General features: G+C 41.0%; 1 protein-coding gene across 1 annotated transcript in view; it reads right to left on the reverse strand.

Moving 5' to 3' along the window:
• zranb3 (zinc finger, RAN-binding domain containing 3) overlaps positions 1 to 24358 on the reverse strand; it is a 320504-nt gene that overhangs the window by 239486 nt on the left and 56660 nt on the right. Inside the window, exons 3-5 of the mRNA XM_034175776.1 lie at positions 23754 to 23772; positions 23302 to 23480; positions 6068 to 6299 (exon numbers count right to left, since the gene is read on the reverse strand). Of these exons, the coding sequence (XP_034031667.1) occupies positions 6068 to 6299; positions 23302 to 23480; positions 23754 to 23772 (430 nt within the window). The remainder of the gene's footprint in view (positions 1 to 6067; positions 6300 to 23301; positions 23481 to 23753; positions 23773 to 24358) is intronic.

Genomic DNA, 24358 nt, shown 5'->3' on the forward strand with positions numbered 1-24358 from the left:
AGCTGCACACCATCACTCAACACAGCCTACGCTTTATTTTTTCCTCTTCCTAGGTTTCAAACACAGATTGTACCTGTGCACATGATTAGTCTACTGTCATGCGGTGCATCTTGTGCTCAGCATATTGAAGGTCTTGTTGTCCTTCGCCTAGTTCAACGTTGGTTTTCCGTGCAACAATATCACAATTTGTGTCAACGCCAATTGAACAGGTGACGCCACAGAATTTGCAAACAGATCTGATTTGAAAATTAAACTAAGCATGGATAAAGAAAAATCGCCCTATGCCCATTAACTAACTAACGGCATAAAAATTATTAGTCATGAACACCACTTCCCAAAAGACTGTGCTTGCAGCTCTGCACCACTTCATTTTTAACAGTTAATTGCTTTATTTCTCATACAAACATTGCAGTGCAACAGCTTACAAAAATATGAAAGCTTTTTCATACAATAAGTAGCGTATACATCGCAGGCATGCCGGTATATACACACACACACACACACACACACACACATATACACACACATCTCTGTCAATTTACACAGTTTGCAGCAATTTCTGAAGTAATGACAGGTAATCATCAGCAAAGCGAAGGGAATGAGCAGCCGCCATGAGAGCGCAGCTCCAAATCCAGCGCTTGTTTAACAGGAGCTTTGCATTTCCCCCCTCAAACTGTTGATATAATAGGTGGGCGGAATGAGGGCACATCATGAACGGTGCAGCATGCCCTGAGCTGTGTGCTAACTCGATGTCAGAGCCACAGTGTGTAATGATGGCAGTGAGGAGACTGGCACACAGGCAGGGACAGGGCTTATCAGGTTTATGCTGGGGATGATAAAATGTTATATTCAGTTTCAAATTCTAGTGGCAGCGAGAGGGAGAGAGATGATATCTAAAAACTAACCTCACCACGACAGTCAGGCAGTGGCAAAGACAGGATGGCATTCATTGTACACATGCACGGATGATGCACGCACACTCGTGCACACACCTTCTTTCTTCAAGACTTCTCACAAGTGCTACTTCTCTCAGTTTTGGAATTAATTAGCCACTCTTTTAATCATTATGATCGGGTCAAGCCAATAATTAAGTTTCCCTCACACTGATGTGGCAACTGAGCAAATGTCTGGCAAAGATAATTCAACGTGCGTGTAACTCCAAACAACAATGTCATTACTTGATAAGTAGCTAAATAAGCTGTTCAGCAACTTAACTTTCAAAACACGGCTATAAATGTCTTTACACAAGAGGGACAGAATCTGTAACAAATAGCATGCAGTGTAGACAGATTCAGATCACAAAAGCGAGCAGCAATTAATTAAGGAAAGCAGCGCCGGTGTTTATGAATGCTTGTGGGGTCTTTTGTTGGAACTATTTGTGAACAGGGTGTACAGTACAGCCTCTATAGGTCTTTAATTACCGCCATCTGGGCTTGCAACTATTTAAAAAGGGGAGTCAATCATCAGCAAGGCAATCTCAATAAGATGCCCAAAATTACTAAGAAACTTATGTCCTGCTTTTTCTGAAACTTTGTGGGAATAACAGTCATTATATGAGAAACATTCCATTGAACCATATATAATACACACTGGGCCTTATCTTAATGATCCATAGTGCACTGTCTAGAGCACATACTGCAGGCATATGTGGGGCATGTCCAACTCCACTTTGCTATTTACAGGCCACGTAAGCTGAGCACGAAGTGAAATGCAAGGCGTAAAGGCCCTGTCACACCTTAACGATTTAGCCTGCGTATGCCAGCCATGTTAAAAACTCTGGTGCCCGCTGGTATACGTCTAATAAATTAGTGCAGCTGTCACACCTTGACGATTATCCAGCGTATGCCAACAGCCCAGTTTCAACCCAGTGATTCTGGTCAGTACTGCAGGGTGTGGTGCGTCAGTAACAGAGTAATTTAACATTATTATTTTTTTTTTTTAATTTTCATTTTTTAACTTGGTGGACCATTTTCATTGTGCACAGAATGCTGATGAGTGGACTGGCTGTGGGAAATGCTGCCGTGAATGAAGGAAGTGGTGTCTCTTTAAATGTGGACACCGTCGGCTGCTTCCTGATCAGTGGACCTGATCATCCACTGATCAGGTCATCACGGACCTGAATAATGAAACGTTGTGATGATTTAAACTTTTAAAGTGCCAGTTGACTGCAATCAGGTGTGATCTGAAGGAAGTGCTGTGTGATCTGTCGGCGTGGTGATCACCGACATCCATGGCACTTTAAATGTTTAAACAGCACATTAATCAGGCATGATCACCCTGATCAATCAGGTCGTCTGATGATCACACCACAGCGATGGCACTTTAAAAGTTTAAATCATCACAGAACTCCTGTGTGATTAGAGTGCAGCGCCAGCATCCTCTGAGAAATGCACCTGGAGAAGGAAAAACCACAGAGGGACTTGCTTTAAAACGCTACTTTTCCAGCGATGAATTAAAGGATTTTCCAAGGTCATTATTAAAAATCAAGAGCTTTATGTGGGTTCATGTCCGTCTGTGATGGTGAATTGTACTGAAATGAACAGGTCAGATACTACGTGTGTGAATGAAACAGTCGTTCTGCATACGGACCGCAGCTTTCAGCCAGTCAGTGGACAGCATTAATGGACTGACTTAGACTTATTAGTAAATTACGTCTGCCAACAATCACATAACTTCAACTTATGTCCAGCATGTGTGGGATGTATGAGTCACACGCTGGCATGTGCTGAAAATTTTCAGCATGCCCAAAATTTTTTGAGGAGCTCCGTTTATCAGGACGTACATCAATGAGCTTTGGGGTGTTTCAACATGCTTCAAATTGCTCTTAACTTATAAAAAACTTACTCTTAACTTATTGGACTTACAGTAGTGTTCAGAATAATAGTAGTGCTATGTGACTAAAAAGATTAATCCAGGTTTTGAGTATATTTCTTATTGTTACATGGGAAACAAGGTACCAGTAGATTCAGTAGATTCTCACAAATCCAACAAGACCAAGCATTCATGATATGCACACTCTTAAGGCTATGAAATCGGGCTATTAGTAAAAAAAAAAGTAGAAAAGGGGGTGTTCACAATAATAGTAGTGTGGCATTCAGTCAGTGAGTTTGTCAATTTTGTGGAACAAACAGGTGTGAATCAGGTGTCCCCTATTTAAGGATGAAGCCAGCACCTGTTGAACATGCTTTTCTCTTTGAAAGCCTGAGGAAAATGGGATGTTCAAGACATCATTCAGAAGAACAGCGTAGTTTGATTAAAAAGTTGATTGGAGAGGGGAAAACTTATACGCAGGTGCAAAAAGTATAGGCTGTTGTTCATCTACAATCATCTCCAATGCTTTAAAATGGACAAAAAAAACAGAGAAGCGTGGAAGAAAACAGAAAACCATCAAAATGGATAGAAGAATAACCAGAATGGCAAAGGCTCCCCCATTGATCAGCTCCAGGATGATCAAAGACAGTCTGGAGTTACCTGTAAGTGCTGTGACAGTTAGAAGACGCCTGTGTGAAGCTAATTTATTTGCAAGAATCCCCCGCAAAGTCCCTCTGTTAAATAAAAGACGTGCAGAAGAGGTTACAATTTGCCAAAGAACACTTCAACTGGCCTAAAGAGAAATGGAGGAATATTTTGTGGACTGATGAGAGTAAAATTGTTCTTTTTGGGTCCAAGGGCCGCAGACAGTTTGTGAGACGACCCCCAAACCCTGAATTCAAGTCACAGTTCACAGTGAAGACAGTGAAGCATGGTGGTGCAAGCATCATGATATGGGCATGTTTCTCCTACTATGTGTTGGGCCTATATATCGCATACCAGGTATCATGGATCACTTTGGATATGTCAAAATACTTGAAGAGGTCATGTTGCCTTATGCTGAAGAGGACATGCCCTTGAAATGGGTGTTTCAACAAGACAATGACCCCAAGCACACTAGTAAACAAGCAAAATCTTGGTTCCAAACCAACAAAATTAATGCCGCGCACATGTGAAGAAATCATGAATAACTGTGGTTATACAACTAAATACTAATTTAGTGATTCACAGGATTGCTAAAAAAGCAGTTTGAACATAACAGTTTTGAATTTGTAGCGTCAACAGCAGATGCTACTATTATTGTGAATACCCCCTTTTCTACTTTTTTTTTTTATTACTAATAGCCCAATTTCATAGCCTTAAGAGTGTGCATATCATGAATGCTTGATCTTGTTGGATTTGTGAGAATCTACTGAATCTACTGGTACCTTGTTTCCCATGTAACAATAAGAAATATACTCAAAACCTGGATTAATCTTTTTAGTCACATAGCACTACTATTATTCTGAACACTACTGTAAGCCAGCATTTTTTAATATGGTTGGCATACGCTGGGTACATCGTCAAGGTGTGACGGGGCCTTAATATAGTTGTAATGAGTCTCTTTAGTAATCAGGGTTGAGGTTTGGGTGCCGCGTGCATTAAACCAATCAGTTTGTCACTGTCACTCCTTTAACAGCCAGGGTGCACTGATATCGGGCGCACTGCTATTCTGACAATGGCCTCAAATCAGAGGCTTTCTGAAGGATTAACATATCTGAGTGCAATTGTCGAAGTGTACAGATCCAGTTATCCTTCAGACAGCACATATCCTGTTCTGGAAGATTGTTGGACCTTGGATAATATACAGTACTTTTAGAAAATTTCTTGGCATATTTAACCGGCAAAATACCTTTGACCTTCAGAAACACACAATTTCTTTCATCTTTTGAAAATACACATCTTTTGTAGCTGCATTTTATTAGGTGCCAATTTACTATAGATTAATCAAATGCAACACACAGTTTTGTTGTGTACCAGACAGTAGACATATATACAAATCACATTTTAAACTGATTAATTTCTGTAATAAAATAGCACAAAAACAATCAATAAAAACAATAAAAAAATGTCATATTTCACCGAACAGATCAATTTTTTTTTGGAAAAATCCAGATCTACATAATTTCTAGTTTTATTTCTTTAATTTCCTTTTAACGTTACAAAAAAATCTTTATGCATATTACCCAAAATCCCAAGATTAAAACTGGTTTACAGGGGGTGCAGTTTGCTGTCATTCCTCTGGCAGGGGTATGTGCTCTCTCTCAGTGCACCTTCTAGTTTCCTTTGTACTTTAAAAAAAATTTGCTGATGCATGTAAGTTACAAAAAAGGAGAAACTTTTGCTGCAGCTGATGAGGATGAGAAGGAAAGTAAGCACAAACTTTATCTGTGGCCCGTCACTGGGATGGAGCGGACATGCAGCACTTCGCACTGATACATTACAGCCCGTTTCACACTGAGGTGCTACAAAGAGTTTCTATTCACAAACTCTACTTTATGGTCTGCAGCCGCAGTGATAGAATATGTCTGCAATCTCCTGCTCCAAACAAACAAACAAACAAACCATATATAACATGATATAATAAATCATTATGGAGCGTGAAATGGCTCCACTGTTCTCCAAACACTGTTGTCCTGTGAAGAGCCTTCCTTATTGTTTCTAAATTCAATCGTTTCCCCCTGTGCGCTTCTTTTTATTACTTGTCTCATTTATTGCAGCCTAGTGCCTGTTCATATCAGGCTTTGTAAATGAAGATTTTGCAACAAAGGTTATTGAAATAAGTCCATAGGATCCTCGAGGATAAGTGATGCTGGAGAGAGTTAATTGGCTTCTTGTACATTTGGATCAGAGTATAACCTGCTTCGGAGCAGCTCATGCACTGCAGGCTAAGTTACCATGGTGATGTACCTTGCTATAAAATGAGACAGCAAAGCCACACTAGCTCTCTGGCCTACTAATCCCCCACTCATGAGTGGGGTCCCAGCATTCTTTTGTGAAATAAGATGTTCCAATTTTGTCTATAGGCATGTTTAATTTTGAGTCAAAACTTCACAGTAGAAGTTGAAAGTAGTTTTATTATAATGGCGACGAGGTTCGTGTTGTCAGAGAAGTAAAACAGCTTCTTCCCCCTGAATTCTACATTTGTTGCAACCAGCATTTTAACATACAGGGTCACGATATTATATACAGTAGTCAGATTTTTATTTGTTTCTACCTCTTCAGGCCGTCCAAGAGCGGGGGTACCAGTCAGCAGAATCGCCCTTTTGGCACTCTGAATGAGAGGAACCAGAATCTTAGTACGTGCTGCATTCCTGGATTTGAGGTAATGTGACTCATCCACCACGACCACAGAGAATTTCTGCCCTGTCAGAGCCTCCACCAGGGGGCGTGCATCTGTGGTGAGCAGGCCGTATCCCAGTATGGTCACCTTACTGCTGCTGATGCCCCTAAAAAAATAAAGAAATACAGTAATAATGACACACAAGCACAGCTATTTTTGTCACATTGGAGGACAGTGCTGGAGTCGCACTTTATCATAACAACAACACGCCTCGACTCCTACTGTCAACAAAAACAAAAGTTTAAAAGAGGTTATATTGTCCATACCATTTCAGCCACATTACATGTACTGCTCTGCAAAAGCCTTACGCACCACATCGTTTCAGTGCACATGTGCTTTTTTCTCTGTCAATAACAGACATGAAATTGAAATTTGTTTGACAGATGGATAACAAATCAAATGACAAGAGCATTTAGATTTCACATATTTGGCCTGTTCTGATGGATAAAAGTTAATTATTTTGTAGGTTTACAGTGAAATGCATAATTTCAAAAAGGCAACCAAAGATAATGATCCGTGAGATAACAGAATGAGCTACACGCTCTTGTAAAAGAATAGAAGTGTTCACCAACTACAATTCTGTTTTGAAGGTATGCCAAGATTTTAATGCTGAGCACTTCTTTTTCTACAGCTCTAACTCCCATTTGTGTTAAGTCACAAGAGGCAATGTGCCCTAACATTGAGTAGTATTCAGGGTTTTCAGGGTACCTGCACTCAGTTATCAAACCCAACTATTTCAGTTAGTGGAGAACACAATGTACAAACTGAGCTATTGTGGCTTCTGTCTTTGGGCATTTTTCATTGCTTAGTGTTGCTCATTTTTAATTATTTCATATTCAGAACGGTTATTTTCATTTGTAAAGACTTTGACTTATGTTTTTTATCTTTCCTATCATATTTACATGATATAATAAAACTGTAGGTTACCAGGTGTCTTAAAAATACATATTCCTCTTTATTGTACATAGGCACAAGTTACTGGGAGTTGTAGCCACTTTGCCAGAGTCTGGAAGAAGACCCAAACTGTTACCCTCATCTGAGAGCAAATTGTTTGAGATGGTTACGAATAACCCAGGAACCACCATGAAGTGGAAGCTCCTGGAACATCAGCGTCACAGTGTACACTCAAGTGAGTTTTACAACTCTGTGCACTGACTGGCTGCTGTTCAAGAAAGAAGCTCCTGCTGCAAAACAAACACCTTCAATCTTGAGCTGTGAACTTTAGTCAAGAATCTTGACTAAAGTTCACAGTTGACCAGTGTTAAAAAAACAAAAAAAACAAAGACTAAAAGTGGATTTGGATGCCTCACCTGCCTAAAATCTGCTCAGCGTGGTAGTGGCAGCATCATGCTCTGGGAACTCGTGCATTGCACAAAGTAGATGAAATAACAATGGACGACTATCCCAGAATTCCTCTGGAAATATCTCAAACCATTAGCTAGACTGTTGAAACCTAGACACCACTGGGTGTTCCAAAAAGACAATGACACCCAGTGAGGATTTGATACAGATGCTCATTGGGTGTCTTAATGAGGATCAAATCCAGTGTCAAATCCCAATGAGGATCTGGTACAGAACCCCACTGGGATTTGACACTGGCTTTATGCCAGATGTTCTTCCTGAAGAACCTCCAGTTCTACAGGGAGAAACATGCTCCAAGCTCCTGATGTTTCCAAGTGGTCTCCCAGCCCACCACTAATCAGGATCTCATCTGCTTCACTTCAGAGATCCAAGAATAGCACAGCTGGCAGCACCTCACAACACCATGAAATACTTTGATTAGTATATGGTTTATGTCAAATGTATGCTGTACTTCATTGTTTTTGAGGAAATAGCCAATGATTTTGCAGAGGAATACGGAATAAAGTAAAACTCAGATTTTTGATTCAACACAAAATCCTTAGTGCAGGATAAAATATTTTCTTAATTTTGTTACAATTCCCTATGAAATACAACATAAACCCATCTAAATAAGCAGTGATATCTGAAATCCCACTGAAAAATTAATTATTACAGCTTTTTATAGTGCATATTTTACATTATTATGATTGTTAATAAAGAATTAACAGGAACAAATATGTGGCGTCATTTTCAGAATTTCATTTGTGTCCAACATTTTAAATGCTGAATATACTTTTAAGTGTTCTAGTTTTATGGAAACACTCTCTCTCTCTTTCTCTCTCTCCACACAACGTACCATTCCTGAGTACTAGATACGCAGCACAATGCAACTCTGCACAAGTCCGGTGTGAAAGGGGCTTGAGAGGAGACGACACCCTTCACGTCCAACTCTTTTCATTTTTTGAGAGAGTCTGTCAGATTTTGGACCCAGATGTGTGATCAGTCTGCTGTCTATAACAGAGCAGGACACTGTTTTAACTCGGTGTCACGTACTGAGATGACCATCATACCAGATTTGTATAGTCGCTATCTGCGCATGAGTGAGGGGACAATGAAGCGTTTGGCTGGAGAATCTGTGCAGCAGGGGCAGTATTGCATTCGCTCTGCCGTACTGTTGTGATGAAAAAGGGAGCTAAGCCAAAAGGCGAAGTTCTCGATCTACTGGTGAATCTTCATTCCTACCTTCACCTATGGTCATGAGGGTTGGGTCATGACCGAAAGAACGACAACCCCAATTCCAATAAAATTTGGATGTTGTGTGAAATGTAAATAAAAACAGAATACAATGATTTGCAAATCCTTTTCAACCTACATTCAATTGAATATACCACAAAGACAAGATATTTAATGTTCAAACTGATAAAACTTTATTGTTTTTGTGCAAATATTTGCTCATTTTGAAATGGATGCCTGCAACACATTTCAAAAAAGTTGAGACAAAAGACTAGGAAAGTTGATGAATGCTCAAGAACACCTGTTTGGAACATTCCACAGATGAACAGGTTAATTGAAAACAGGTGAGTGTCATGATTGGGTATAAAAGAAGCATCCCCAAACGGCTCAGCCATTCACAAGCAAAGATGGGGCGAGGATCACCACTTTGTGAACAACTGTGTGAAAAAATAGTTGAACAGTTTAAGAACAATGTTTCTCAATGTTTAATTGCAAGGAATTTAGGGATTCCATCATCTACAGTCCATAATATAATCAGAAGATTCAGAGAATCTGGAGAACTTTCTACACATAAGCGACAAGGCCAAAAACCAACATTGAATGCCCGTGACCTTCGATCCCTCAGACGGCAATGCATTAAAAGCCGACATCATTGTGTAAAGGATCTTACCGCGTGGGCTCAGGAACGCTTCAGAAAACCATTGTCGGTTAACACAGTTTGTCGCTACATCTACAAGTGCAAGTTAAAACTCTACCATGCAAAGCGAAAGCAATACATCAACAACATCTAGAAACGCCGCCTTCTCTGGGCCTGAGCTCATTTGAAATAGACAGACGCAAAGTGTAAAAGTGTGCTGTGGTCTGATGAGTCCACATTTCAAATTGTTTTTGGAAATGATGGACGTCGTGTCCTCCGGACAAAAGAGGAAAAAGACCATCCAGATTGTTACCAGCGCAAAGTTCAAAAGCCAGCATCTGTGATGGTATGGGGGTGTGTTAGTGCCCATGGTATGGGCAACTTACACATCTGTGATGACACCATCAATGCTGAAAGGTACATCCAGGTTTTGGAGCAACACATGCTGCCATCTAAGCAACATCTTTTTCAGGGACGTCCCTGCTTATTTCAGCAAGACAATGCCAAGCCACATTCTGCACGTGTTATAACAGTGTAGCTTCGTAGTAAAAGAGTGCGGGTACTAGACTGGCCAACCTGCAGTCCAGACCTGTTGCCCACTGAAAATGTGTGGCACATTATGAAGAGCAAAATACAACAATGGAGACCCTGGACTGTTGAACAACTGAAGTCGTACATCAATCAAGAATGGGAAAGATTTCCACTGACAAAGCTTCAACAATTTGTGTCCTCGGTTCCCAAAGCTTATCGAGTGTTGTTAGAAGGAAAGGTGATGTAACACAGTGGTAAACATACCACTGTACCAGCTTTTTTGATTAACATGTTTGATTAACATTACATGTTGCAGGCATCATTTCAAAATGGATGCCTGCTCGGAGTACAGTCGCTGCTCCTTCATGTTGAAAGAAGCCAGCTGAGGTGGTTTGGGCATCTGGTAAGGATGCCTCCTGGGCGCTTCCCTAGGAAGGTGTTCCAGGCACGTTCATCTGGGAGGAGACCCCGGGGAAGACCCAGGACTAGGTGGCGAGATTATATCTTCACACTGGCCTGGGTAAGGGAAGGGAAGTCTGGGGTCCCCTGCTGGAGCTATTGCCCCTACGACCTAAACCCAGAAAAGCAGTTGAAGATGAGTGATGAGTGTATCTGCGCATGCACGAAAAATGGGGTTTGTTCTGAGCGTGCACAAAGCTGTGCCTCTTGTCGAGACGGTTTTTAAAAGGCTGCTGTCATGACTGAACAACATGAACACACAGTCCATCTTCTCACAGTAAAGAACGGCTGCTCTGTTACCGTGACGGCATGAAAATTAACACAGTTATCACTTTAAAATAAAAAGTGTTCAGAGAGTACAATATCCCCCGATGACAATGCTGCTTTGGTACAAGTGCTTGCTACATTCTGATAACATCACAAAATTCCTCCTAAAAATGTGGGAGGAGTCAATTACAGAACACTTATACCTTTTGAGGGAGGGAGGGACAGATGGACAGATAAACACAGACATACACCTCCACAACATAAGCCCCCTTTGGGGCTTCAGCCATCGAGGCATAACGAGCCATTAAGACAAATCATCACAGTTACAGTGCATCCGGAAAATATTCACAGTGCTTCACTTTTCCCCACATTTTGTTACATTACAGCCTTATTCCAAAATGGATGAAATTCATTTTTTCCCCTCAGAATTCTACACATAATATCCCATAATGACAATGTAAAAAAAATATATATATATTTTTTAGATGTTATTAAAAAGAAACAAAAAAAGAAATCATATGTACATAAGAATTCACCACCTTCGTAAAAACTGAGCTCAGGTGCATCCCGTTTTCACTAATTATCTTTGAGATGTTTCTACAGCTTAATTCGGTTGATTGGACATGATATGAAAAGGCACACACCTGTCTACATAGTGCATGTGCACAAACCAAGCAGGAAGTCAAAGGATTTGTCTGTAGTCCTCCGAGACAGGACTGTCTCAAGGCACAAATCTGGGGAAGGGTACAGAAACATTTATGCTGCTTTGAAGGTCCCAATGAGCACAGTGTCCTCCACCATCCATAAATGGAAGAACCCCACCAGGACTCTTCCTAGAGCTGGACACCCGTCTAAACTGAGCGATCGGGGAAGAAGGGCCTTAGTCAGGGAGGTGGCCAAAAACCCAAAATGGTCACTCTGTCAGAGATCCAGCATTCCTCTCTGGAAAGAGGAGAACCTTCCAGAAGGACAACCATCTCTGCAGCAATCCACTAATCAGGCCTGTATTGTAGAGTGGCCAGACAGAAGCCACTCCTTAGTAAAAGGCACATGGCAGCCCGCCTGGAGTTTGCCAAAGGCACCTGAAGGACTCTCAGACCATGAGAAACAAAATTCTCTGGTCTGAAGAGACAAAGATTGAACTCCTTGGCGTGAATGCCAGGCATAACGTTTGGAGGAAACCAGGAACCATCCCTACAGTGAAGCAAGGTGGTGGCAGCATCATGCTGTGGGGATGTTTTTCAGCAGAAGGAACTGGGAGACTGAAGGATTGAGGGTAAGATGAATGCAGCAATGTACAGCGACATCCTGGAAAAAAACCTGCTCCAGAGCGGTCTTGACCTCAGACTGGGGGGACAGTTCATCTTTCAGCAGGACAATGACCCTAAGCACATAGCCAAGATATCAAAGGAGTGGCTTCAGGACAACTCTGCGACTGTCTCTAAGTGGCCCAGCATGAGCCCAAACCTGAATCTGATTGAACATCTCTCCCCATCCAATGTGAAGGAGCTTGAGAGATGCTGCAAAGAGGAATGGGCAAAACTGACCAAAGATAGGTGCACCAAGCTTGTGTCATCATATTCGCGAAGACCTGAGGCTGTAATTGCTGCCAAAGGCACATCAACAAAGTATTGAGCAAATGGTGTGAATACTTATGTACATGTTGTTTCTTAGTTTTTTATTATTATTATTTTTAATAAATTTCCAAAAATTTAAATAAAACTTTTGCTTCATGTTGTCATTATGGGGTGTTGCACATAGAATTCTGAAGGAAAAAAAAGAATTTACTGAATTTTGGAAAAAGGCTGTAATATAACAAAGAGTACAAAAAACGAAGCGCTGTGAGTACTTTCCAGATGCACTGTATGTAACATTTGCACCATTCTTAATGTTAGCAACAATTTGTCTACATTCCATTAAACATTTACCTAGAGTGACATAAATACTGCCATAAACACTCACAAACATACAGAAAAATTTGTGCTGTACTTTGTTTTTGACAGTCTCAGTAGCTGTTTATTTTGACTGGCGTTTGCTGACAGACATTTCACAGAAATGCACAAATTAATGAAGGTATATCATCACTTGACCTCTAATAGCCAAAATCTGAGTTGTTTTGAATTATGTGCAACATGTCCTTTAAGTTGCACACAATACTGTTCCGAACTTATACACTACACACTTTACACACTTATACAAAATGATTTTTCTACCCATTCTATAAGCTCCTTCCATTTTTACTCTAGGCCAAAATATGGTCATTGGGTATTGCAAAGACTGCGTCCGTCCAACCGCGCTCAGCCTAAGTCCAGTCTTATTACTGCCAGGGCCATCAAATTCTCAGGGAGCATTCTTTGGACACAGACCTTGGACAAGTTCAAAGATGGCTAACCTTGGCCTATTGTAAGGGGTCAAAAGGCCACATTCTTTCTATACACTCTTTCACTGATTAAATGCTCATACGGCAGAGGGTATTTTAGCATTGCATTATATTTACAGTAGTGTTCAGAATAATAGTAGTGCTATGTGACTAAAAAGATTAATCTAGGTTTTGAGTATATTTCTTATTGTTACATGGTAAACAAGGTACCAGTAGATTCAGTAGATTCTCACAAATCCAACAAGACCAAGCATTCATGATATGCACACTCTTAAGGCTATGAAATTGGGCTATTAGTAAAAAAAAAGTAGAAAAGGGGGTGTTCACAATAATAGTAGCATCTGCTGTTGACGCTACAAACTCAAAACTATTATGTTCAAACTGCTTTTTTAGCAATCCTGTGAATCACTAAACTAGTATTTAGTTGTATAACCACAGTTTTTCATGATTTCTTCACATCTGCGAGGCATTAATTTTGTTGGTTTGGAACCAAGATTTTGCTCATTTACTAGTGTGCTTGGGGTCATTGTCTTGTTGAAACACCCAATTCAAGGGCATGTCCTCTTCAGCATAAGGCAACATGACCTCTTCAAGTATTTTGACATATCCAAACTGATCCATGATACCTGGTATGTGATATATAGGCCCAACACCATAGTGGGAGAAACATGCCCATATCATGATGCTTGCACCACCATGCTTCACTGTCTTCACTGTGAACTGTGGCTTGAATTCAGAGTTTGGGGGTCGTATCACAAACTGTCTGCGGCCCTTGGACCCAAAAAGAACAATTGTACTCTCATCAGTCCACAAAATATTCCTCCATTTCTCTTTAGGCCAGCTGATGTGTTCTTTGGCAAATTGTAACTTCTTCTGCATGTCTTTTATTTAACAGAGGGACTTTGCGGGGAATTCTTGCAAATAAATTAGCTTCACACAGGCATCTTCTAACTGTCACAGCACTTACAGGTAACTCCAGACTGTCTTTGATCATCCTGGAGCTGATCAATGGGTGAGCCTTTGCCATTCTGGTTATTATTCTATCCATTTTGATGGTTGTTTTCCGTTTTCATCCACACGTCTCTGTTTTTTTTGTTTTTTTTCCATTTTAAAGCACTGGAGATGACTGTAGATGAACAGCCTATAATTTTTTGCACCTGCGTATAAGTTTTCCCCTCTCCACTTTTTAATCAAACTATGCTGTTCTTCTGAACAATGTCTTGAACGTCCCTTTTTCCTCAGGCTTTCAAAGAGAAAAGCATGTTCAACAGGTGCTGGCTTCATCCTTAAATAGGGGACACCTGATTCACACCTGTTTGTTCCACAAAACTGACGAACTCACTGACTGAATGCCACACTACTTTTATTGTGAACACCCCCTTTTCCACTTTTTTTTACTAACAGCCCAATTTCATAGCCTTAATAGTGTGCATATCATGAATGCTTGGTCTTGTTGGATTTGTGAGAATCTACTGGTACCTTGTTTCCCATGTAACAATAAGAAATATACTCAAAACCTGGATTAATCTTTTTAGTCACATAGCAGTACTATTATTCTGAACACTACTGCATACATTTTGTAACCAATGCACTGAATGATACATGTGCTTTAAAAGGAAAAAAAAATACTTCACTTCAGACCTTCAAAATGATAAGGAACTGTATAAAGAAATGGCAAAGTGCAAGAATGAAAAAGTCATATCATTCAAACCTGGAGAAGAAGCTCCTGCAGAATAAAAGAGAAAGCGCATCCAAGATGTGGAAAGAAAACGTTAATCCAAGAAGTGCCAGATAAAGAGCTGCTGACATCCTTTATGTGAGAGACAATGTAACAAAATATTGTACACAGAGAGGTATTAACATGAAAATATTAGTTCTCCCTTTTTAAAAGTAATGATCAATAGTAGAATTTACTATCAAGTACTGAAGGGTAGTCAACATGCTTGTTTTACTTGAAACTGGATAGCTGGGTATTTGACACATGATGCTGGATTTTAGACTGTAGTGATAAATAGGGATTTGTGATATTTAATCAATGTGGATATACTGTGGATCATCATATTCTACTCGATAGCCTGGAGAATCATTTTGGGATTACCTGGAGTGCCCTTGCATGGTTGATGTCATACCTGAGCAGTCGTTCTGTGTTTTGTACAATAACACTACCTCTAACCTTAAGTGACATGAAATTTAGGGTTCCACAGGGATCTGTCTTAGGCTGCCTGCTTTTCTCCCTTTATATAGCACCTCTTGGGCACATTTTGCGGCATTTTGGGGTTACCTTTCACTGCCGATGCTGATGATACTCAGTTATACTAAGCTGATGATACTCAGTTATACATGCCGATAACTGCTGGTAATCTCATCCACTTACCACTGTTGCTCTGGGGGTTAGTAAGGTTAGTAAGTAAGGTAAGACCTTACTTGCATGAAGCACCTTGAGGCAGCCTTGTTGTGATTTGGCGCTATATCAATGAAAATAAATTGAAATTGAAAATTAGCCGTACCCACCAATTTTAAAAAGGAAAAAAGAAATTGTACATAAATAAGCCGCACCCGTCTATAAGCTGCGGGTGTCCACGTTGTAACATGAGATATTTACACAGAAAGATGTTAGACAGAAAGATTTTTTAAACTTTTAATTAAATACATACCATAAATGCTTTTTCCCTGAAGTGTTACATGTAAATACTGACGCGCACGTCATCCAGTGCGCACACAAAGTGTCCCTGCTCCACACGGAGAACTGAGTAATTTTATAACTTTTTCTTGACATTTCATCGTGTGCGCAGCCAGGATCGCATGGTGGCTGTGGTAAATGAGACGTTATTGAGGCACGTTGCCTTTTTCAACTTGTTGAGCCAAGCCAGAGAACCGGTGGGGAAGGAGGGGGGGAGAAGACTCCACTCCGCTAACTGATCTGACGGCGCAGAGTGCCAAACAGCGACTTTTCTAACCTAAAATGCACAGGTAAGACCTTATATTTACACTGTGTGTGTGTGTGTGTGTGTGTGTGTGTGTGTGTGTGTGTGTGTGTGTGTGTGTGTGTGTGTGTGTGTGTGTGTGTGTGTGTGTGTGTGTGTGAGAGAGTGAATTCACACTGCATGAGGAGCACAGCTTTCAGGAAATTAATTGACAGCATCAACTGACATATTTGTTGTTTACTTGAGAACATTCTATTTAACTTATTACCAGGCAGCACTTTGAAATTATTTTATTTTCCTGTTTGTATAATGTTACAATAAATTGTTGGTTTAAACAACAAGCAAATTTAGGCTTTGCATTTTGTTCCCATACTGTACCGAAAATGAACCAGACCGTGACCTCAAAACCGAGGTATGTATCGAACCGTGATTTTTGTGTATTGTTACACCCCTAATTACTACCATTTCCTTATCAAACCCTTATTGCAAAGAAACGTAATTGAAGTTTGATGTTTTGTTGTTTAAACATAAACTTCGTTTCAAATAACTATAACCAACAATCAACCAACGTACACCACACGGACATTGTGCTGCCTTCACTTAGACTGGCAGTTGCTGTGTTGTATTGTTCAAGATTTGCATAAAATAGGCCTCTCATCTATTTTGGTCCTGCCTAGCAATGGACATAACGACCACTTATCTTTTGTCTCTGAAAAACGCCCACTCTGATTGAAAATGAATGGTAGCTGGTGGCTTTATTGCTGTCTCTTGTAACTGTGACCAAGGGGTGACGAGGTACCAGCCATGCTTGACAATATTGTAAGCAATGCTGCTGGAGTGCCCTCTGCTGGACAGACTACATTTCCAACAAAATGTTTTTCTGCATTATTTATTTAGTAAATTGTACATTTTCATATCAGCAAAAATAACAGCAATACAAATATTATATTTTCTTTACTAATATATCAGTCGGAATCTAGTGGGCATAACATGTTGACCAACATAAAATAAAGAGAGGTCTATAAAGTTGCTTGCAAATCCTTGTTGCCAATCTCAGAGCTGTGGTGGCCAATATGACCACAGCTGCTTATGTTAAGAACAAAAAAGGTCAGATTAATCATTAAAGGGAATAATCATTAGTTGCAGCGATAACTCACTTTGTTCATTTGCATGACGATTGACACAATGATGGACACAAACATAGACTTTATCTGTACAGAAAGTTCAGGCTTTACCTACTACTACAGCATATAAAACAAAAAAGGGAGGGGGCACCTTTCTGAAGTAGGACTGCATTATCTCTATTTTTCAGGTTAGGTGCACACAGGCACAGTCAAGACACAAATAGGCATACACAATAACACAACACCAATGAGGTGATATTCACCTGCATGAACCTAAAGAGGCTCTCCAAGACATGTAAAACATTTCCAGCATGTGCCAGGCTCCAATTCTTTGCCTTTGCCACATATAAGACAAAACAAAGCAAAGGTGCCATTCGTAGAACAAGCAAGTCAAAGTACTGAAGAGAGGCACTGCATAATTTCTTGCTTTCCTGTTCAGTCATTAACAGATCCAGTTCAAGGACATGTATCGTCCCCCCACCCCACTTTCCACCACTACCCAGAAGGGTTTCACAACCTCTTTGCACCTCCTTTGTGATGAGAGCTGGGAAAATATTCTTCCCTTCAGGTCACAAAAATAGAAAGTTCCATTGAAAAAGGAAAAATAAAGACAACTCAGGGAAAGTTAGGAATAGAACTGTAGTATGTGGAGGCTGTGTTCAAGGCTTATACACTGCATGAGTCAACAACACAGAAGGACATTGAAAACCTGAATCAATAAAAACAACTGAGTGAAGGAAGTGTACTCCTCTACGATGGCATTTATCCACCACCTGCATTGGAAATTTTAACTTGTGTTTAATATCGCAGACATTACCGTGACACGGCTTTTCCATCAGATCTGTCAAACATCAGCCCTCCTGAATGTTCATGACACTGAACGACACTCAGATTACTTTTGTCAGATCCAACGCCTGTATCCATCACACGTCCAATCCATACATAATATGTACACCATTGGCACAGGAACTGGGGGAAAACAGGGAAGACATACCCACCACCAGCCTGCCACACGCAGAATGATATGTACAAGCTATGCTATTATTTTGAAATGCAACTCAAACTTAGTCATGTCTGACACTAAATTATGTACTTAATTTAGTTGGGTACCGTAGTTTCATTTGAGGGCAAGCGCTAAACGGGAAAAATGAAAGAGCATAATTTTATTTCCGTGGACAGCCCTCATCTGTCCCCATCACAAACACAGCAAATCTGGGCAAATTACATGGCAAACAAAGTGAAAATGCAAAGAAAAAGTGAAGATGCAGTGGAAAGTGGACATGTGTTGCAGCTTGTTTATGACCCGGAGCTCAAACTTGTCAAGGCAGTTGTGCAGGCAAGAGACCGCAGCTACTCTGTCAAGGTGTGATTGCTAAAACTTACCGACACGACCTCTTCCTTTTGCCTCGTCTTCCCTTCTCCACTGGGAACTGAGAAAACATGCACTTTTCGCGACTGCTTCGGTGATTGCAGCCGAAAACATAACAGTACACCATTTATCTGTTAGAAGTGATGCTGTGTTTGTGCAGGCTATCCCCAGAAGTGGTCAAATCCTGCAATATATCACGCAGGGGTTCAAACAAAACTGCGGTTCCCTACTGTACCCAAATGAGCCACAGCCATGTCAGTCGTAGCACACCTGATCCCATCAGCTCTCAGATGTTTTTGCCAATGCGTATGGGAGTTGAGAACTGGTTCCAAATGTTCAATCCATCAGAATCAAATGCATCAGATGTTATCAATTACTCCTGTCAATGGTGCCATGTTTTCTGACAGTTCGGTGTTGCAAAGACTCATCTGATTCTGACACCAAACTATGCATCTAGCAACAAGGAAAATGGCTGTATTGAAGCTGAAAACCTATGTAAATCTATTTTCCATACTGAAAATTGATCAGAAATCGGTATCTCTGTTCGCACTTATGCCGTCCTGGTGCAAAATCGACAAGGCTGGACACAATATGCAATATGTACCATGTGCTCAAGACACGCATTCAAGACTACATGTCTCAGGAGTGACATGCATTTGAGAATGCGCAAAGATGTCCTGTGATTCTTATCCTTAGCGATTCACAATCAATTCAAAACATTCAAAGTCGATTTTTAAAATAACGTTGTGTCCATTCTGTTTGTTCCTCCTCATTGCCATAAACTCAATGGCCAACATTTCAGCAAGCTGCTTCTGTCCCTCTGTCTCTTGCTGTCTCCAGGAGACGGGGCCAGCTTGCTCTGTGTGTGAACAGACGGTGTAAGGGGCACGTAGAGTGGACACCATACAACAGCGAACAAGCCTGCAACAGTCCATCCAGAAAGTTTGAAAAATAAATAGAATTACTTCATTTATTTTTCTTCCACACAAGGAACCTACGAGGTCTGTTAGAAAAGTAATGGACCTTTTTATTTTTTGCAAAAACCATATGGATTTGAATCACGTGTGATTGCATCAGCCAAGCTTGAACCTTCGTGCACATGCGTGAGTTTTTTCACGCCTGTCGGTTGCGTCATTCGCCTGTGAGCAGGCTTTGAGTGAGCACTGGTCCTCCCCCCTCGTCAGATTTTTATTGTTAGGAAAATGTCTGAACGGCTGGAGCAGCAATGCATCAAATTTTTCCAGAAACTGTGAGAGACAGCCAGGTGGACACCATTCGGAAAATTCAGATGGCTTTCAGGGACAATTTTCTGGGTATCACACAGATTAAGGAGTGTTACAGCCAGTTTAAAGACGGCGCACAATGGCGGAGGGCGCGCCGTGCTCCGGGCGGCGATCGACAGGCTGAAACGACCAGATCATTTCCAAAGTGAAGGCTGTGTTGATCCGGCACGTCATCTGACCACCAGAGGAAATGGCAAGAAAGGTGGACATAGCACTTTTCCGGCACATTCCACTGTTAAAGGAGATTTTGTCATGAAAACAGGAGCGGAGGAATTCGCCACGGAGCCACTAATGGCGCGGAACGAAAGCACCTCCGTGTTGGTCTCACAGGACATGTTGTGGCATGCCCAGATCTTCGACAATTTCTCGGAAACTCACTTGACTGAAAAGCCACTCAAAGCCATCTGAATCTTCCGAATGGTGGAAGAGCTGGGCATGTCCCGTGAGACTTCCAACACGGAGGTGCTTTTTGTTGTGCGCCATTACGCGGCTCCGTCCTGACGCGCGAATTGCGCCGCACGTCTTTCATTACAAAATCTCCTGTAACAGTGTAATGTGCCGAAAAAGTGCTATGTCCACCTCTCTTGCCATTTCCTCTGGTAGTCAGACGATGCACCGGATCAACACAGCCTTCACTTTGGAAATGATCTGGTCGTTTCAGCTTGTCGATCGCCGCTCGGAGCACGGCGCGCCCTCCGCCATTGTGCACCGTCTTTAAACCGGCTGTAACACTCCTTAATCTGTGCGATACCCAGAAAATCATCCCCGAAAGCCATCTGAATTTTCCGAATGGTGTCCACCTGGCTGTCTCTCACAGTTTCTGAAAAAATTTTGATGGAGCAAAGCGGCAGTCGCTCAGCCATTTTCCTGACAATGAAAATCCGCCGAGGGGGCTGGACCACTCCTCCCACAAAGCCTGCTCACAGGCGAATGATGCAACCGAAGGCGTGAAAAAACTCACGCATGCGCACGAAGGTTCAAGCTTGGCTGATGCAATCACATGTGATTCAAATCCATATGGTTTTTGCAAAAAATAAAAAGGTCCGTTACTTTTCTAACAGACCACGTAAAAGCCAAAGCCAACCAATCCACATTTGTGTTGAATTACTGTCGCTGTCTGTCAATAATTTGCGATTTTATATGAACTGGTGTAAGATTTCACAGATGGAATGTTCGCTGAATAGCAACACTGCATACAATGATTTTTAATCTGTACAGAGTGATGCTTTATGATTACCATAATTTGTGCAAAAACCAAACAAACTTAAAACTGACACCCCACCAAACAAAAACAGCACTGCAAGGTGAATTCAACCAACACAAATGACAAGCGCTATAAGTCAACTCAAATACATTTAACCCCCGTGACACATAGCAGGAATGTGGAATAACCATGCCCGAGACGGCAAATATTGCCATAATCCGACGCAGTCGGGAGGAAAAGAGGCATGGTCAGCCACGTCAGAACGCATCCGGACTGCCTGTTGCTCACCTGCAGGATGCAGCCCAAACATATTTCCGACAACAGTCAGACGACACAGACTGCTGTCAGACCGCACCGACATTGGAGCTGTCACTCACCCACTCACTCACCCATGCAATCAAATCTCCGCTTGTCCTCACATTCCCAGCACTAAACTGACTCTCCAACACCTCATCTAACTCACTCTAGAAATCTTTTTTCTCCTTTGTCTCACAACCTACCTGTGGGGCATATGCACTCATGATATTCATCATTAACCCTTCAATTTCCAACTTCACACCCATCATCCTGTCGGACACTCACTTAACCTCCAACACACTCTTCCTTTCGAATGACACCAACACCATTTCTCTTCCTATCCTCACCATGATACAATAACACATCCAACTTTTTATTGTTAATTATACTAACTGCAGCTCAGTGCTGACTTAACTTCACTCTCTGATGGAACAGTCTGCCAATATAACCATTCATTAAAAACAGTTGTTGGCAACTCATTGTCATCCATCATAAAGATCTTGTGCAATTTGTAAATTATATATTTACTGCCAGTTTGAAGCCCGCAATCATAATTGATTTTTAGGTTTTTGTTTTATTGTTAGTAATTCCATCAGTAAATGCAATTAACTTTGGTACATGGGTAGGGCAAGCGGGTGGAAGGGTTACCATAGCAACCATCAGCTCACTTGCATGTTAATAAGGTCATTAGGGCAAAGGCTGTCCTCAACGGCATGTGGTAGGACTCGACCATGATTCAATCCATTGATGTTTTTGTTTGAGTGAACTCTCACATCCAAGCTGAGGTTGGTCCAGGTCTTACAAGGTGCATGTTCAGTCCTGTTCCTTTGCCGCAAGTTTCATGTGTGCGTCTCAGGATGCCTCGTGCCAGAAGACATACAGAAACTCTCTGAAACTGCTCTGATCTTGTTGTGCGTTATGAGTATCACCACAGACGTAGGTGTTTTTGAGGAGAGATAGAATGTGCGAACGCTGAAGTGCTGGGCGCTGGGCGGGGTGCATCTCATTATTTAATCAATTATCATCCTCAAATCATATCCTTCGAATGTCATTTATTCAGAATTTGTTCTTGAAATGGAAATTTCCCAAATCATGCAAGGATGTCATGCAGCTACTCGCTGTGTTCTGATGACGTAACTGAACACCTCATTATTTTAAGAAGCCATGGGATATGTGAGAATGTCTAAAACAACACGCTCCAACATGATAATTTGTTTCTGGCACAGCGTGCTGCTGTTATTGATGTGTTGTCTCTGCATCTGTGCTTGTTTGGGAAATGAAACTTTGAAATAGAACTACTCATGCTCAGGTTTGACTTGTGAAAATTTACTTTTGCACATCAACTCTGAGGTGGGTTGGTCATTTCAGATCGTGTCCAAAATTACTGGCCTGAGAGACCTCGATATGAAATAATCAGCACAGTAACAATATATTTTGTATGTTCAGCGGAAAACTGTTGGCTGGAGTTCCTTAATTACACTATCAGTTTGTACACTATATGCACTTCACATCTTGGGTATAGGTTACATTTAGTGTTTTCAGGGCTGGTTAAAAAAGTGCTCTTTTCTAAAAATTCATGATTTTTTTTTTCAATTTAAATAGACTTTTATTGATTTAAATAGACTTTTTCCATTTGTATTTATTTCACTCGTCTAAATAGGATTATACAAATAATATTACTTATGATCTTTATTGACATGATAAAACATGAAGGTGCACATACAACAAGTGCAAGTGCCATTAATCACTGGTATTGATTTCATATTTCGGTGATGTTTTAAGTACTGATTTCTAAAAAAAATAATAGTAATAATCATTTTTGATGATTTGATTTTTTCCCAGTGATTTAAATCACACCAGCCCTGAGTGCTTTAGTTCATGACTGTTATACATTGAAATAAACAAATTCATTAAAAGGCAAAAATCCTGAAATACCTGAACCCTTAGTTTACAATGCAGCCAAATACAAAATGGCGAGGACTCTATGACAAAATTGGTCCCAGAAAAACTGTGCAGTGTGGCTTGTGCAGAATGTGGTTGCAGTGGTGGGATGACTTACATGGTGTGGCTCTTGTTCTCCACAAGGTTGATGTCTCCAGGCTGCAACTCTGGGATCCACCTCTCCAGCTCCTCGATCCAGGGATATTTCAGTGACGAGGGTACCACCACCAGGAGGGGCCATTCTTGTCTGAAGGCAAACGCCACCGCAATAGCCTGCACAGTCTTCCCAAGACCCATCTGGACCAGGCAAATCAACACATGGTGAACGGGGAGAAAAACAAGTCAATCGCACACCAACTCTTGTTGTAAATTGCATATGACGGCCGAGCTGATGCGAGGCCCAAGAGTAATAAAGTCTCGGAATGATTCTTGTGTCAAAACTGATTAGGCACATGGAAGTGCTGCACAGGGCTGACAAATTCATTTGGAGGGCATGCAGCCAAGTTCCACATTTTTTTGGGGGGGTGGGGGTTGGGGGGCGTAGATATCATGATCGTGTGTCCTGCTTACCTCATCAGCAATCATACACCTGTAATATAAAAACAGAGAAAATTAAATTAGATGGAATAACAGTCAGAAAATTCTTTGTTAAAGTTGAGTGTCACGTACAGTAGTGTTCAGAATAATAGTAGTGCTATGTGACTAAAAAGATTAATCCAGGTTTTGAGTATATTTCTTATTGTTATATGGGAAACAAGGTACCAGTAGATTCAGTAGATTCTCACAAATCCAACAAGACCAAGCATTCATGATATGCACACTCTTAAAGCTATGAAATTGGGCTATTAGTAAAAAAAAAGTAGAAAAGGGGGTGTTCACAATAATAGTAGTGTGGCATTCAGTCAGTGAGTTTGTCAATTTTGTGGAACAAACAGGTGTGAATTAGGTGTGCCCTACTTAAGGATGAAGCCAGCACCTGTTGAACATGCTTTTCTCTTTGAAAGCCTGAGGAAACTGGGATGTTCAAGACATTGTTCAAAAGAACAGTGTAGTTTGATTAAAAAGTTGATTGGAGAGGGGAAAATTATACGCAGGTGCAAAAAATTCTCCAATGCTTTAAAATGGACAAAAAAACAGAGACGCATGGAAGAAAACGTAAAACAACCATCAAAACG

The sequence above is a fragment of the Thalassophryne amazonica genome, chromosome 1 (genome assembly GCF_902500255.1).
Source record: "Thalassophryne amazonica chromosome 1, fThaAma1.1, whole genome shotgun sequence".
In the NCBI taxonomy this organism is placed as follows: Eukaryota; Metazoa; Chordata; class Actinopteri; order Batrachoidiformes; family Batrachoididae; genus Thalassophryne; species Thalassophryne amazonica.